General features: G+C 46.6%; 1 protein-coding gene across 1 annotated transcript; it reads right to left on the reverse strand.

Moving 5' to 3' along the window:
* Positions 1-615: 615 nt before the first annotated feature.
* LOC130879404 (cytochrome P450 4F4-like) lies at positions 616-15887 on the reverse strand. Its single transcript, XM_057777902.1, has 12 exons — positions 15690-15887; positions 11936-12080; positions 8734-8787; positions 8516-8643; positions 6677-6798; positions 5265-5535; positions 3288-3354; positions 2976-3105; positions 1508-1641; positions 1354-1418; positions 1135-1217; positions 616-793 (listed from the first exon to the last, which is right to left on the reverse strand). Exons 1-12 carry the CDS (start codon positions 15885-15887, stop codon positions 616-618), a joined length of 1575 nt encoding a protein of 524 aa, XP_057633885.1.
* Positions 15888-18265: the final 2378 nt, after the last annotated feature.

Consider the following 18265-nt stretch of genomic DNA (forward strand, 5'->3'; position numbering starts at 1 on the left):
TCCCCTCATGAGAGAAAATGGGCACAACAGCACAATGATCAAACACACTACATAAGAGCCAGGACTAGCCTGATACAGTGTCCCAAAGACTGCAGTCTCAAATGGCTAGAAGGCTTAAGCTGAGTTTCCTTTAAGACCAATGGTTTGAGAATGACCCAGGACAACAGAGTGCAGCAGCATCTCAAAAACAAAGTAAAATGATGGCTTGTTAGATTTAATATCCACAGTAACTTAGAACCCACAGAATTAGAATTCCTCAGTGAGAGAAGAAGAGAAGATGAGATTAAAATGGGCGTCAAGGTGGTGCTAAGGGTTTGCCTCTGAGGATCTGAATCTCACCCTCATCCTGATCCCTCTCTTGCTCAGTCACCTTCCGTTGGCTCCAGAGTAGTGCAGCTTGACTAGAGAAAGAGCCCTCATCATAGGACCCTGTGATCATCAAGAGGAAGTCCGGGATCTTTGGCTCAAATTAACCATCCTGGCTAATGAATGGATTCCTTACAGCCCCTGCTTGCAGGGTAACAGCAAGGTAACAGCACAGTTTGTGTTTTGCAGCCTACAAAGGCAGACTCACGCATATCTACCTACTAGGAAGTCCGGGGCAAAGTGGGTGGATCAGTGTGCACCAGAGCTCAGCGGCTCCACCCGCAGCCACAGCCCGCCCTCCGCGCGCAGGATCAGTTCAGGCTTCCGGCGCGGCTCCTTGTCGTCGGGCAGGACGCGGAAGCGCAGCAGTGTGAGCGCCAGCGCCACCTTCATCTCGCTCATGGCGAAAGTCTGTCCGATGCAGTTCCTGCGGGAGGGCGGGGTGAGGACTCTGACTGTGCGGGGACCCAGATGGGCATCATAAGAACCAACCTAACCTGGTCCGCTGCTCAACAAGCAGCCTAGGAGCAGCGAGGGATGCTAATACATCGAGGACCCCACTTAAAACTTAACTTGTCCCAAGTTCAGACCACAGCGGGAGGGCAGCGCTCTGAGCATCTGTGGCTCCTCTTGGAAATGCCCAAATGGGTTCTCCAAACCTTGGTTTTTAATTTGGTTTGGAGGTGGGGAAAGGAGACTAGAAACTTCGACCATCTCAACTCCCCCTTTCCTCACCACCGGGCCAAGATCCCGCTCCATAATCCTCACCTGGGTCCTGCCGAGAAGGGAATAAATGCCAGAGGTGACCTATCCTGGATGTTCTCTGGATCAAAGCGGAAGGGATCATAGACCTGCAGAGGAGAGCAGCCATGGTGAATGAGTGGCATCTACCAGCACAGCCAGAGACAGATTCTTGAGTGTACCGGGAAAAGTGAGGTCTGATATCTTGGATTCACTAGGGATGAACAAGAATGGGGCACAGGGCACCTCAGGGTCCTGCCACACAGTTGGGTTGTGATGGATTCCAAAAATATCAATGATGCAGATGACACCTGTGGGGAAAAGGGACAGGCAGGGTAAGCTTGCGGCCTGATAAACCTTGCTGAGTGCCCAGGACCATTCTTCTCTATTCTGCGGCTACCTTTAGGGATGACCCTGCCATCTGGGAGGCAAATGTCCTGGGTGCAGCAGCGGGAGACCATTGCGACCGGAGGATGCAGCCGCAGACTCTCCTTGATGCACATGGTCAGGAAGGGCAGCTGGTTCAGGTCGTCCCTGAGGAAACCAACACACAATTACCAGGAGTGAAACAGAGGCTGCCAGCCCCTTTCCCCATAGTGATAAAATAATCCCAAGTTGATGATCTTCTTCTTCTTCTTCTTCTTCTTCTTCTTCTTCTTCTTCTTCTTCTTCTTCTTCTTCTTCTTCTTCTTCTTCTCCTTCTCCTTCTCCTTCTCCTTCTCCTTCTCCTTCTCCTCCTTCTCCTCCTCCTCCTCTTCTTCTTCTCCTTCTCCTCCTTCTCCTTCCTCTTATTCCTCCTCCTCTTCCTCCTCTTTCTCATCCTCCTCCTCCTTCTTTTTTTTTCTTCTTCTTTTTCCCCTGGAACTAGCTCTTGTAGACCAAGCTGGCCTCAAACTCACAGAGATCCTCCTGCCTCTTCCTCCCAGGTGCTGGGATTAAAGGTGAATGCCACCATTGCTGGGCTCCCCTCATGCCTCTTGTTTCTCCTTTCTTTGCTGTATATTTCTCTCCTCTCATCTTATCTTCTCTCAGAGTTCCTTCTCCTGTCCCTCCTCATCATCACCTTCCCCCTTCTTTACCCTCCATCTCCCCTTCTCCATTCCTCTTTTTATTTTTCTTTCCCACACCCCTTCTGCTCCCAGTCACCTACCCCCAGTTCTACTTCTTCCTCCTCCACCAGCCCACATCATCCTTGGTCCTATTCCCCTATTCTCCAGATATTCAGATACATAGATATTCAGTGACTTTCCTGATGAAACATATCCTTTCCTCCCACCCTTGCTTCTTGTATACTCTACCCTGTGCCTGCTTGTGTGTCCTAGGGGTGTTTTGCACAATGAATGTTCTCCCACCAAGCTGAGAGCTTCTGGAAGGATGGTCTCTGGGCTGAGTTCTTAGCACAGACTAAGCTGGGCACAAAATTAAGATGGAAAGACAGTGTGGGAGGGTTTGGTGAACAAAGACGGGATGCATGGATGAATCACAGGTTCAAGACAACATAGATGTGTCCTTTATCCCTAGATGTTCCCTATGAATCCTTGGAAGAATAATAAGGAAGTAATTAAGGAGCAGATGAACAACCTATCAGAAAGGGAAACCATAGGAAAATGTTATTTAGGACAGAAGTGGTAGAGGGAAGGGAAGTCCATTTACTTGACACATGCAAAATAGCATCATCTGCCCCCACATCATGTTATCTTATCAGTAATTCTCTTTGAAGTCCACATCTTTATGTTCCCATGCATAAACCTTTTCTGTGCTGATAAAGTAGATGCCTTGCCCACCAACCAATAACAGGAGGATCATTTAAAGAGTTCCCTTCCTCACCAGGAGGGGCTTGGGAACAGGCCAGCAGGACCTACACTCACCACTCAATCTCTGTAGATGCTCTGTCCTTAAGAAGATCCCTCACCTCCTGCCGACAGCGCTCCTGGTATTCAGGGTGTTTCGCTAGGTTGTACAGGATCCAGGAGAGCCCACTGGCTGTGGTGTCATGGCCTGCAGAGTGGGCAGTTAGGCTTGGGTCTCTCGGCTGTTTCAGTACCAATAAGTGGACAGCACTCAAGTGGTGAAGTCCTCAGGAGGGATGGGGAAAGATACACTATAGGGAGCAGAAGGACCCAGCTTCCTGAGATGGAGAAACTCCTACCCCTTCTCTGGTCTCACAGTGAAACCCTCACCCCTAAACATGAAGGTGTCAGCCTCAGCTCGGATGTCCTCGTCTGACAACACCTTTCCATCTTCATCCTGGAAACAAGACAAGGTCTAACATTACACCACTTCTGAAGACTCCTGTGTTTAACAAAAAAATAGGATCTGGAGATCCTTTTCCAACCAGGCACACAAGGCCTCTGAATTTCTCTTGATCACTGAAGGAACTCTGCTAGTATGGCTCTGTCAGGCCTTGTCCTTTCCCCAATTCCCTCTGCCTTAACAAAAAAAAGAAAAAAAAAACCTATTAGATTACATTCCTAAAGCTAGTCACCAAAGTCTATTTCCTTATTTGGTCACTTTCTCCTCCCGAGGCTGGCAACCAAGTTCCCCTATCAAAGTATTGAAGTCCAGCAATCAAAAGCCCCCTTTGGTTCACCTAATTAGCATGCTCAATTAATACTAAACACCTCATCCTAATAAAGGCTCTGCCCTTTTACCTTTATAAACTGCCATTTCCCATGTGCCATGTCTGTCTACATTCAATCCAGAGGTGTTTTTCTCCACTCAAGGACATATACCCCTGCCCCTTTCCCTGGCTCCCTTTCCCTATTCCATTTTCCCCTATCTCCTGTCTTCGTCTCTTATTTCCTGCCCTCTGTCACTCTAGGGTAAAAAAATCTCCTTTCTGCTTAGAACTTGGTCTTGGTGGTCGTGAGCCATTGTTTTTCCTTTCAGTCACCATCATCAGAATCCCCAACACATGGGCATTGTTCTTGGCTCCCTCGCTTCCTGTTTTTTCCTAGTTGAAGGAATCAAAGAGCCGTGGATATTTCCACTTCTGTATGATGAGTGATTTCTGTGGAAAAGAGTGACTAGTCACCTTGCATGGTACCTTGTCTAGGCAGTTTAGAGATTAAGCATTGCTCTAAGTCAGTAGTTCTCAATCTGTGGCAGACCTCTATCTCCAAACATATTTACAATTATGATTCATAACAGTAGCAAAATTACAGTTATGAAGCAGCAAAAAAAGTTTTATGGTTGGGGGAAGGGTCACCACAACATGAAGAAGAGCATTAAAAGGTCACAGCGATATGAAGACTGAGAACCATTGCTCTAAGTCATTTGTTTTGTTCACTAGGTGAGGAGAGTAGATTTCCTTTTCACCAATTCTTCCTTTACTGCCATCTGCTTTGTCACCAAAGGTTGTGTCTTCAGGACTGAAAGATTTAGAATGACAGGAGAAATAGGGGCAAGATGGCAATGTATGAGGACAGATGATGCCACACGGTCTGTGGTCAAAAAGTAAGCTCACCCTCCTTCCTTCTTTATCGCTCAATTAGGATTTTCCAAATGCATTTCCTCTCCTGCTTTTCTCAATGTGCGTTTTGATTCCTTCCTGACTCTCCTGTTCCATCTTTGGGTCTAAATCTGGAGAACTTATCTTATTTCTTTTTGAAGCTATCATCTTGCATTCAATACCAGCATCCATTCTGTTTTTCTTAAAATCATAAAGTGTTGGGGCAGGGGAGATGGCTCATTGATTAAGAGCATCCTCACCCACATGGTGGCTTACAATCATCTATAACTTCAGTTCTATGGGATTCAATGCTCTCTGGATTCAATTCTGGCCTCTGCAGGTACCAACCACACATGTGGTATACATGCAAGCAAATAGTCATACACATAAAAGATTAATCATTTTTTTTAAGTCATGAGGGATTGTACAAGCATGTAGTATCAGAAGTTGGGGCAGGCAGATCCATTTACCCAGCCCTGAAGGCGAGCCTGGCAACAGAGTAAGACACATCTCAAAAAAGCAATATAAAACCAAAAGGCTGACACCCATCTGTATTCCCAGCACTGAGGAAGTTGAGGCAAGAGGACATGAGATTGAGGGCAGCCTGGCCTACACAGTGAGACTCTATATAAAAGAGGAAAACACAACAAAAAAACTCAGCTAATTAATTTTTAAAAGCTCCATTGCCACCTCTTAAGAAGCTCACCTTGCTTAGCAGCAGCACATCAATGAAGTCCAGAGTCTTTGACTTGGCCTTGGCCTTAATGACATCATCACCACCGTGACTGGGCAGAGTCTGACGTCGCTTCTGGATGACGGCATCAGTGAAGTCATGCACCAGGCGGCAGGCCTTGTAGAAGTGCATTCCATCAGGTGTGAGGCGGTAGAGCGGGTCTATGTGCAGAAGCAGCTGCTCGTTTCTTTTCACCACGAGGGCACTGAGCTCCAGGATGGCAGCAATGTACTCGCTAGGCTTCCTGTACAAGGGGGGCACGAAGGGAAACAAGAATGTGATAGACCTAAAATCAGAGGTGCGTTCCTCAGCAGACAGTGGGAACTATTTCCCCACAGGATTAGCCTGTTAGCCTGAGTAGCCCAACTAATCTGGAAAAGATAGCAACATGTGATAGACATGGGCCCTGAACACTCAATCTCTTCTCTCCCTTTATTCCATTCCCACGAGCCTAGGCATTTCCCTAGGCATCCACAGTATCGTCTGGACACAAGATCCCTCTCTCCTCTCTGACACAGGGTTTGGTCCTGCTCTGCTCCCTAACATTGTCCACCCAGATCGGAACTCATCCATTCTTCCAGTTGTCCCGTGGCCAGTTCCCTCCATTGTCTGTCAATTGACCATCTTCAGAGCTCTGCTCTAACCATGCTCGTCTTTGGTCTACTATGTGCATTCCTGGCAGAACAGTTGCTTTAGACAGCTTGCCAGTTCTTTTGGTTAATACATCTATACCCTAGTCAACGCCATGGACACCTCAAATGTGTTATGGTTATTGGGGGGAGAGGGTTAGAGGGCTGAGAAATAGCTAAGCAAACACAAAACAGAGCCAGAGCAGGATGGTATTACCTTAGTCATTTCAGTTGTGGAGGGTGACTTTAAAGGGGTGTTAAAACCCTGGCATTTTTGTGTCTCAACTTCCTAGCTGCCTGTGTTTCCTCCAATACATGCTTCCTCCATAATATAAGTTTGTCACAGACCCAAAAGCAATGAAACCAAAATGTATTGAAACAATGAGCTAAAAACTCCTCTATATATTGTTATAGAAACAGAGCTCATGAAGACCTTTCATGGTTTCCTAGAAACCACAGCATGAAGTTCCACATTTTCCCTGGCTTTTAATGTCTGTATGCTTTAGTTACTGTCTACTCTCCCAACCTCATGCCCAAACGCCTCATGTCAGATGCCATTATCTGTCTCATCTGAATCTCTGTGCCTTTTTCTGAACAATTTCACCACATGGGAGGGGCTGCCACATTCCCCGAGGGGGGGTGGTTCTAACCCACTTTCTCCACAGGGGCTCTTCCACTGCTCCAGCCAGCCTTCCCTCTGCCACCTCTTGCCTTGATTCTACAGACTGGGTTCCAAGGCCCAGAGCTGGAACTCACTCCTGACAGTTGCTGCTGAAGCTGAAGACACATCTCTGCAAAGTGTCCAAGGTCATGAGGCTGATGTTCTGAAACATGTCCAGACGAATGCTACCCCCTGCCGCCAGGCGCAGCCACTTGTCCTTGGTAGAAAAATAGACAGTGACATAGTTGGATCTTGGTTCCCTGAGACTCTGCCCAACCCCGACCACAATGGACACCTTCAAACCAGCCTTCTGGAATCTCCACCCCAGATACCTGACCTCAGAGATAACCCAAACTGAGTAACTGTGGAAGTTGTTACTATAGCAGATGATGACCCAAGACTGGCTCGGGAGTCCTGAGTTCAAGACCAAGCTCTGATTCTCATGCTCTGTGCTCCCTCAGTCAGTCCATTTCCCTCTCCTAGTTCTTGTCTGTCACATCTTAGGAAACGCTAAGTTGTTCCGATCTAGTGTCTGCTAAACTGAGAGGAAACCATGTGCCACCTTGTGCTCCCTTCCTGCAGGATAACTTGAACAAGGTCTCTGATATATATGACCTCCAGGTTTATCATTAATGAGAAAAGGCAACCCATGTACTTCACAGACTCATGGAGATTAATTTGGCCAGTATAAATTATTGGACTGGGTCTTAGCATCAGCTCTAGCCTATGGTAAGCACTCAATACATGGTACCCCTTTTACTGTCAATACTATAAGTGGGTTTCAAAATTATCCCTTTGTTGAGAATGATAGACTTTCATTGTTTCTTGAGAACCTTTGTTAGACACGCCAAGAATGAACTGTTATGATGTCCCTAACTTGGGCTATTTCTCCCATGTTATTGCAGAAAACCTGAGGATACAGTGATGATTCTCCATGGGTAAAAATAAGACAAAATTCTGCTTGTTATAAAAGCAGATTCCCTGAGACTCAATAAAAATTATATATAATGATATTTATTATAGCTTATTATTAAAATTCTATAAGACTCAGTCATATTATTGTAATATCATATTATGTTAGCATGTGAGATGTGCCTGTTGTAGCCCACTTGCATTGCTCTCATGGAAGGGGAGACCCTTGAAAAAGGATAAAAACTGGAATGATACACATGCTGTATGCACTGCAGTGAGTAAAAGATTGGCTTTTATATCTAATCCCAGCATCTGGTGTGTTCTAGCAAAATCCATGACAAGTAAACAAGCTAACATATCAGTTTGCAAGGAAGGAATCATTCTGTGATGACCGTCACCCCAGGTCTTGTCTTGTACATCCAGTACAGTGTGATTTCCTGGCTTTGCCCATTAGAAGGCAGAGCCTGTTTGATCCCTTTTTGATTCTGTGTTTGACTTATGATTTGACCAACAGAAGCTGGTAAGATGATAAGGCTACAGTTCCAGGTAAATCTGAACTTCAGGTCCTGTGCAGCTTCTCTCATTGCCATGGAACTCTCTGTGCCACCTGTGCTCCCTGTTGAGTCCATTCTAAGTTATCTTGAAGTCTGCATGCTCCAAACACGCGAGAATTGAGCCAGGATCAATTGAGCTGCCCACCTGATCCACAGCTGGTCATAAAACACCAGGGACCTAGACCCTGTCCAGAAGAAGCAGCCAGTGTTTGCAAGTGCCAGGCTGTGTCTGTGTACCAAAAATTAACACCTGAGCACCCATTACATGCAGGGCCATGACTCTATGGTATCATGGAAACAAAGTAAAGATTTTAATCCCAAATCACATATGGGAAATCAAACCCTGGGGAACACTTCAATGAGCCAGCCTGGCCCTTCAGAGCCAGGATTGGGGCCTGGATCTGTTTGAAGTCCCTTACCACTCCCACCTCCAGACTCCAGCTTGGGAGCTGGGTTCTGGGAACTCACATGCATGATGTTGGTGCTGTCATTGAAAATCTTCACATAAGGTTTCAGGATGTTGAAATGAAAGGCGGGTGTCAGCATACGACGGTGGCGGTTCCACTTGTCACCAGCGCTCACCAAGAGCCCATCCCCTGGGAGGATGACCATTGGCAGTGGGCAAGGGTGGTAACTTTGTCTGGGCCCCAGGGCTATCCCCAGTCATCTCACCTGCGGGGACTCACCCAGCCATGGTTTCAGGAAGCTGTAGAAGATAGCATCCTTTGGGGCAACAGCAGCTGGCATGAACAGGGATGATCAGGGACCAGGAGAATGAAGGGGAAGAATGTGGTGCCCTCATCAGGGGTGTGCATGTCTACCTCAGGCCAGCATGACAAGATTGGGGAGAAGGGCAGAGGCAGCTGAGAGTAGCGGAGAAGTAGGCGGGACTCAAACCAAGCTTTAGAAGGAGGTCGGACATAAGAACAGCCTGACATTGCACAACACACCCAAGTGTGCATTCACATAGCTCCTACACAGTTTAATAAGCTAAAACAGCACAACACTTTTTTTCCAGCTTACATAGACCTAACACATCCATCCAGCACTTTCTGTCATCTCCTGAAATACACATGACACAGATGCACATGACCTAACGTGTTAACATGGCTAAACACATATAATCTTCCCTGACATGACCATACCTACTGTAACACAGAGAGAGAAGGTATGATAAATCTCAGCGTGTCCCAGAAATTATCTTAAAATGGTCACTGTGGTGTAGGGAGACAGCTGACTCGGTAAAGTTTTGCCATGCAAGTGTGACGACCAGAGTGCCACCCACAGCATCCACAGAAAAAGTTGACTGTGGTGGCGTGAACTTTTAATCCCGGTTCTGGGGACGCAAGATCCAGGTGGGTCTCTGACTATCCAGCCCAGCCTAATCAGTGATCCTCAAGGCCCAAAACAAGGTGTGTGGTTCATGAAGAATGACACCCAGTGTTGACCTCTTGCCTCCACATACATGGGCACACAAGTGCAAGCATGCTCTCATAAACACCCACATATATATATCTGTACATGGATTTAAAAGCTAATAGTCACCTTAACCTCTCAGATGTGCAGCTCAGTCATGTCTCAGTGTAACCCTGGATGACTGCCACCAGATAACCCTACACATGGTCAGATGTTATCAGAAGGAGGAGAATACAATCCCAAACAGCTGCTCGGACAACCACACGGAACCCAATGTGCCGCATAGGATTCCCAGAGGCCCCTTCACATGATTCTAAGTATGAACCATGTTTAGTTAAGGACAACATATACCAGGTGTTATGGTTTGAATGTGAATTTCTCCCCAAGCTCCTGTGTAGTATGGTTGGCTCTCAGATAGTGGCTCTGCTTTTGAAGATTCTGGAGACTGTAGGATATGGGACCTAACTGGAAAAACTTGAGTCATTACCTGGGGACTATGTCTTTTTTTTTTCCCTTTCTCTCTCATCTCTCCTCTCTTTCCCATTTACACCTTACCTTTCCTCTTCCCAATCTGGCCAACATATTATAAGCTGTTATATATCCCCACAAAAGACTTTGAAACCATTAGCCAAGACCTATCCCTCATTTAAATTGATTACGTCAGATACTGTGTCACAGCTATACGTCAGATGTGTCACAGCTATACGTCAGATACTGTGTCACAGCTAAACGTCAGATACTGTGTTACAGCTACCTAGCAAGGCTGCCACAGCCCCACCAGCTTGTTTAACTATGAAAGATGTGTTGCATTTTTTTTACCTTGCCTGCCTAAGGCACCTGATTAGTCTAATAAAGAGCTAATTGGCCTGTAGCAGGCAGAGAGAATAAATAGGAGGAGAAATTTAGCCTTGGACGATTGGGAGGAACAAGAGAAGGAGTAGGAGAGACCAAGGGAGATGCCTGTCGCCAAACAGACAAACAGCAGGAAAGTAAAATGTACAGAAAGAGAGATGGTAAAAAGTCCCGAGACAAGACATAGCTAAAGAGAAATAAGTTTAAGAAACTAGCCAGACTGAATATTCAAATTTAATAAGTCTCCGTGTCATGATTTGGGAGCTGGCTGGTAGTCCAGATGGAAAAAGCCTGGTACAGAGTGACTTAAAAAGGGATTTGTCCTGTGTCTCAGGCCCAGAGATTAAAATTAATTATAAGCTGAGAATGCCTGGGAACTCCAGAAGGAAGGCAAGCTCCCTCTGGAAATGAACGTCTGAGTATCATCACTTGGATTTTGATGAAAAGGCTTTCGTGCAAAGGAAAATGGACTACATGAAGGTAAGATAGACCTAAGGACACAGATTCCGATGTCATTGCTTAAAAGCTGGGTCCAGTCATGCTGGAAGACCATCCTCCCAGGTCTTTATAGTCTTTAGATTCCCTTTATTTCCTTCAATCAAACCAGGGGAGTCTTCACCATCCGCACCTGTCAGAGATCTAGCCATGCAGAGAGAGCCAGGGGCCAGCGTGGCAGTTGCTAGTGTCAGGTCACTACAGAAGACTGCTCTCTCTCTCCTCAGCCTGCCCCATGCCCTATGGTAATATCAAAGGGCAGGGTAAGTGGGCCAGGCTGGAGTGTAATTTCTTTCTTTCTTTCTTTCTTTCTTTCTTTCTTTCTTTCTTTCTTTCTTTCTTTCTTTTTTTTTTTTTATTTTCGAGACAGGGTTTCTCCGTAGCTTTTGGTTCCTGTCCTGGAACTAGCTCTTCTAGACCAGGCTGGCCTCGAACTCACAGAGATCCGCCTGCCTCTGCCTCCCGAGTGCTGGGATTAAAGGCGTGCGCCACCACCGTGGAGTGTAATTTCTTAAGAGAGATTCTAGGCCTAGTTGGTGAGCAATAACCATATAATGGGCAAAGCACAGGAAGAAAAGGAATAGAGACATAGCAGCTAGATCCCTCATTAGCATAAGCCAGGAACGGAACAGGCTGCAGTCATACATAGGCCCTGCACAGCCTGCTGCTACTATGTCTTCATTCCAGATGCCTAGCTCTGTCTCTCCTAGACCTTCACTGGTGTGTCCTCTGGTCGTGTCTGGTCTAGACATATCTCCTCCTCCAGGAAGCCTCCCCACCTGCCCTAGCAGAGATCTCACTTCTCCCTTCTGCCATTGCTCGTCTTCTCCAGAGTGATCCCTGCCCACAAGTGGTTGGAGTGTCCATCTCTTCAAGACTGGGTCCCTCTAGGACCGAGCCTTGCTCGTGGTCTCCTGGCATCCCAGGGGTACCAAGAATGCTAGGACGGGGAGGGAATAAAGGACAGCAGTGGACTGATGAGCACATGAAAGAATAGGATGGCCGAGAGGTACAGGAGAAGAAAAGATAAGATTACTGCAGGGGCCACAGAGAGGCATGGAAGCCAGAACCAGAAGCTCTCAGATTCCCACAGCCACACCACCAGCAGCTCCTGGGGGTAGATACCTGAGGCAGCGACGACAGATCGGATGATGTCAGGGTGACATAAATGGATGAGGGGAACTATCGGACCTAACCAGGTCATAAAACCCTGGGGATAGGTGGCCACCAGCTCAGTCAGCTCCTTCATGCCTTCTTCTGTGGGAGGGGACTGGAAAAAGATAGACAAGGGCAATTCTTTCTGAGATGGCTCTTTTCAGGGATAAGATTGGCCGAGCTAAAAGTTGCCCACAAAAGAGGATGCAACCTGACTTCTGACTGTATTGGTGATGGTGTTTTCACAACACATCAGTGTTCACGTTGTAGACAGAGTCAGGATGACCCACCATCCACAGTGTGGGGAGCCCCATCCAATCCACTGAGGATCCAAATGAAGCAAGAGACAGAGGAAGGAAAAATTCACTCTCACTTCCAAAGCTGAGACACCCAGGTCTAAACTTGGATCTTTGACCTTTGGACTCCAGCATTTACATCTGACACTCTGCTTTTCTCCTTACTCGGACTGCATTGTTATACCACCAGCTTCCTGGTCTTCTAATTTGCGTGTGGTATTGTAGGATTTCTCAATTGCATAACTATCTCTATCTGTCTATCTATCTATCTATCTATCTATCTATCTATCTATCAATCAATAATCTATCTACCTACCTACCTACTTATCTATCTATCTTTCTATCTATCTATCTATCTATCTATCTATCTATCTATCTATCATCTATCTATCTATCTATCTATCTATCTATCTATCTATCATCTATCTACCTACCTACCTATCTATCTCTATCTTTCAATCTATCTATCTATCTATCTATCTATCTACCCACCTATCATCTATTTATCATCTATCACCTATCTATCATCTATCACTCCTTATCTCCTCTTTCTCATTTACAAACCTGTACATGCTATAAGTCTATATGTGTGCATTTGTTTATCTACATAGCTATGTATAGAATTGTGCTAAATAAAGAATTTTAATGACTCATTTATTTATTTTATGTGCACTGGTGGTTTGCCTGCATGTATGGCTGTGTAATGGTGTCGGATCCCCTGGAACTGGAGTTACAGACAGTTGTGAGCTTCCATGTGGATGCTGGTAATTGAACACAGGTCCTGTGGAAGAGCAGCCAGTGCTTTTAACCACTGAGCTCTTTCCCCAGCCCACATAATAATATTTTTTTAATCAACAACAGACTGTAAATACTACATTGGTCACATACAATTATAACAGACCTAAAGATTATCTATGGCTGACAATTTTTTGCTTATGCAATTCTCATGTTTATATGTGTTTAATTAAGTAAATATCATGATCTAAAGCTTTCCTGCAGTCTCCTCAGCAGCATCACAAAGAACAGGTTTTTATACTGTGAGTGGGTACGTGGTCTCTCATCACGTAGATGTACAGTTGGCTCTGCCATGATGGTTTGACTAAGTGTAACCTATAGTGTGGATAAAATGACAAAAATCACCCAGTGATGAATTTTTAAAAATTTGTCCCTATTGCTAGCTGGTGCAAGATGATATGTCTGGGTGCATATGTGAATGTGTATATACATATATGTGTGCATGCATTTGTGGGGAGTGTTTGCGTTACTGTTTGTGTGTGCATGTATGTGCATGCCTTGCTTCTGCTCCTCTGCAGATCACTAATGCACCTTCCTCAGCACCTCAGCAGGTTCCTCCTGAAGCCTCTGGAGGTGACACAGCCTCTGTAGTGAACATGTCTGGATGTTGCAGAATGGAAGAGGAAATACCTGCTTCTTCTTGCTCTGTCCCTGTCAGTCATTTCTCAGTACCAAGAGTGATCCTTATGGTCAGGAAAGAAGTAATATTGTCACACTGTCTGCCTCAGAGAAGATTTGTCTTGAGAAGATTAATTTTCTCAGGTAGAATCAATTCCAGCCCCAGGTGAAGCCTCAAGGCAAGGTCCTGATAGGGACATGTGTGGACTACTCTGTGACCTCAGGGTTTGTCCTCAAGGTTTCTCTCACGTGCTCTTCTGACTACAGAAGTCTTCAGTTCTACCTATGCAGAAGGGTTCAAACACTGGAGCCTCTATAGGTGGCACAGCCTCAGCAGACCCCAGGACAGCAAAGGGAACCGCTAATTTTCCATGAGAGTGGTAGCTCACCTAATAAGCTACTGCCCATAGGGCAGAGGGCACTGTGCACAGTGCAAGGACTTGTGTGCATGCCGTGAGCTCTGTAAGTTGTAAATGAAAACCAGGTCGGACGGTGCAGAGAATGGGCCTATGTCAAAGTCCAAGTGTTGGGCAAAGGTTAGAGCACCGGAAGACTAATGGGAGAATGAGTGTACGCTCTCATCCAGGTTGTGCAACAGGCCCCAGTGATCCATCTAAGCAGAAAAGAGCAATCCAAGCAAGATATGCTCTAGTAGGTGAGGGTCAGAGCAGAACACTCCTATGGCCCTAGTTATATTGGGGGAGGCATAGAAGTCCCTTCTGGAATAAAGTAGAAACCCAAAGATGGACTGACAGAAGGAAAGGGACCAGACAAGAAGCTGACTCGGAACCAGAGCCCTGTGGGAGGCCTAAGCTACAGACAAAGAAAGAATGTGAGGGGCCCTGGCTCTGTGCGGCGTGTGCTGGGAGCCCTTCAGTGTGTATAAACATGAAAAATGGCCAGAAATAAATCCAGAGCAAATTAGGAGTGGAGAGCAGGTGGCATGGACCACATGGCAACCGTTGCTGCTTGACAAAGTTTCAGCATTTTGACATTGTAGACCACACGTCTCCAGCACCTTTTTGCTTTCATTTTTAATGGTTATCAATATTAATGCCTTCCCCTTTGGGAAATTTTGTACGGGCTTTGATAAAGGTTAAAAATGTGTACAATAGTGACCTTTCTAAACAAAATAATTTTTTTGGAAAAACATCCCCACCTCAGCATAACTGGGAATTTCACTGTGCCCTCCTAATTACACCAAGAACAAGAATGTTAAAGGTTTACTAGACACCCCTGATCCCAAGGATGAAATGCCTACAGTTCAGATCCAGAGCCGAGGCCATTAAGGGCAAGAATTCAGTTAATAAATACAGAGAAATAAGAATTATGTGGTATAATGGGAAAAGAGTAAGACACCAGGACCTTCCCTTCCGGAGCGTTATAAGGGGAGCAGGTCCACACAGTATGACTAAGAAAGTGTAGTGTAAATGTCTGCTCCCCAGAAGTCCTTTTCCCAAGGTCTCCATTCTCTCTGGGCTTGAGGAAAGTCCATGCTTGATAAAACAGTTCTTCTCCTTATCTTTGGTAAAATGAACTTGTGGCCCTTTTATTAACATGACTGGTACCTATTGCCTATGGCAATACCAGATTCCACATCCCCTGATCTCAAGCCACACCCAGCTCACATGGCCCCTCCTCCCTCTTTTAATCTTATGTGAAACTATAGAGTGTAAATGATGTGTTCATTTTTGATTAAACGCTGCTGGCAGCCACCCCGATTCAACCCCAGATCATGACTCCGAATCTACACATCGTCTCTGGGACCTGAGCTCCCTCCCACAAGCCGGTCTCCAGCAAACAGGGATGCAAGAAAAGCTTGAGACGGAACACACTAAGACCCTAATCCATCCTACCGCCAATTGCCTGATCCGATGGGGGAACCTCTACACCCTCAAACTCCAGCCCCTAACCCACGCCAATCTGTCGGTGCCCCCTCATACCAGATATCAGGCCACCCCACTACCAACCACTTGACCACTGGAGGTCTTTGCACCCTCATACCCCACACTCACCATGCCCAAGTGACCCCAAAACCAACTCCTCTTGGGTGGCTGAGGAAAGCCACGAAGACGATGACACTTTTCACACAAAGTGAAGATCTGGGTGAGGCAGCGGACCAAGAGCCAGGAAGCCCCAACCAAGAAAAAGAGAAGCCATGGTGAGGCTGACATGGGCCCCAGCCCCAGCCAGGATAAGTCCAGATGTCGCATCCTACAAGATAGATGATAGATTCTGAGTTCCTGAGTCTCCAGGACAGGGGCATCCTGTGACAGTGGTCATGGAGACATTGAATCGTGGTGTCTATCATGTGATGGTGGGGACCCAATGCAGGGGAGAGTCGGTAAAATAGGACCTGAGGAGTAGGGCAAGAGGCAGATGGAAAGGAAAAAAAGGGACAGGGGAGTCTAAACAGTGTCCCAGGGTGCATGAATGGTGATAGGAGGAGCTGTTACCCAGAAGCCAGCGTATATTCATGGCCAGCCTAATCACTGTGGCCACCCTTCTTTAGCCATCTGGCTCCACAACACCACCCCAGACATGGGCAGGTCTCTCTCTAACCCAGGATAGTACCCTTCAGCTCCACCTCCCCTAGCCTGGCACCTTCTTGCAGGAACGGTGTGTCTCCCACAGCTCCTCTCTCTCTTCTCGGCCTCTTTGTCTTTGAGTCATTGCCTAAAGGAAATGATGGGAGGCTGGGCTCATCTGTGCCAGCCAATCCTTCCCAGGCCGGACTGTTTCCTTCTGGCCTGGGCAGGAGGCCAAGAAAAGTGGGTTGAGCCGGTCAGTGGCACAGTAGAACTGAGTCAGGGTCACACTGAGCAGGGAGGACATATCCCCAGAACTTGTGGTGGGAGGCACATGTGGTGGGAGGCAACACTGCTGTGGGCAAAGGTGGCACTGAGCCCCACCTTTTTGGCCCTTCTACTCTTCCAAAGGCAAAGTATATTGTGCTTTTAAGCAATAATTAACTTGGGATTTCAGGTGCCAGGAGGCCAGGGTCGGGCATGTCCCAGAACTTCTCCAGAACTCCTACGTGTGGGAGAAAGGCCTGCAGGATTTCTTGGTGCTGTACTGGGAAGATCTGGAATACCTCTTTCCACAGCCAGACAGCAGTCAAGACTTGCCTCCAAGGAACACCGGAGATTGGTAGCCACATTTCCTCCAGAAGCTGTCCAATAATTGAGTCCCCAGATCAGATTCCAGGGATCAACAGCCAAGCTAGAAGAACGCAGCTGAGGCTGGGCTGGAGCTAGGGTGTGGAAGGAGGAGGGAAGGTGTGTGAGTGAGGCTGTGAGCTGCTATCTGCAGACACGGTCCAGGCAGGAGAGTTCAGGGCCTTTCTTGCTCTTATATGAAGCGTAGACAGCACTTACAAAAGTATTTACCCCAGCAAATCGCTCCAGCAATGGCCGGAGCAATGGTTCAATGGGTTTGATTCCTAATGCCCACATGGTAGCTCACAACTGTCTGTGACTGAGTTGTCAGGGGACCCAATGCCTTTTTTTCGCCTCCAAAGGTTCTGCATGCACATACTACACAGACATATGGACAGACAAAATTAATAAAAAAATTTAAATGATAATACTTACTATTTTGTACATTGATTATTTAAATATTCAAAAGAGAAACTGTTTAACACCATGGCTGGTGCATAATAGAACTCCATATGCCTGCCTTGTGAGACACAATGTACTTTGGTATGCAGACTATGAGTTTCCTGTTAGCACCAACTATGGCCAGCATCTAGACTGTGCTTGCCATTACTTCTGTGAAGGAATAAAGACATAGTCAGGCATAGGTAAGATTCTTGGGTCCCTTTGCCATAGCTGTCAGGGAATATGCTAGCTTCAACCATCCCTTGTGCATTCCCTGACCCTCAGTAGCCTTTTAGGAAAGCTCTGAACGTCAGGCTTGACATCAGAGAGCCTCAGACAAAGCAAGGTTCTACTGCCCACAGTCCGGGGCCTTGAGCAAGTAAGTTGTCCATCTGGGCCTCACTGCTGCTCAGTAATATGGTCATGTTGGTATGGTGGTGAGGATTTCTGGAACAGACATGCATCTTAGTTTGTTTAAATTCCCCAGAGTTTAAAGTCTTCTTTTGGAGGTGACCCTGAGACATAGTCTCAACTGCCTTGCATCTCTTTGGGAGGTGACCCCAAGAAACAACACCAGCACCATGAAGAAATGGGATGAGATGAGAAGGAGCTAAAAGCCGCTTGCTGAGGGAGGTGTTCACTATGGTCATTGGAGCTCAGTTCAGTGGGGGTCTGGGAGACACAGTACTGAGCCTGTTTCTTAACCACCCCACCAAGACCAAAGGAATACGGTGTTTCTCCACATATACACACACCCCTGAGGTCTCGGAGCTGCTCCCAAGACAGGGCTGGTGTGGAGTGTGGAGCTTGCACTGCAAAGGCCTGACCTGGGAGCAAGGCCAGAGGGCTCAACAGCTGCTACAGCAGTACACACAGCCCAGTATGGACAGTTCAGTGAGCCCAGTAATACGCATACACACATCCTCAGACTGTATACATATACACACACATACACATACATATACACATACATACATATACACACACATACA

Source organism: Chionomys nivalis, chromosome 1, assembly GCF_950005125.1.
Source record: "Chionomys nivalis chromosome 1, mChiNiv1.1, whole genome shotgun sequence".
Lineage (NCBI taxonomy): Eukaryota > Metazoa > Chordata > Mammalia > Rodentia > Cricetidae > Chionomys > Chionomys nivalis.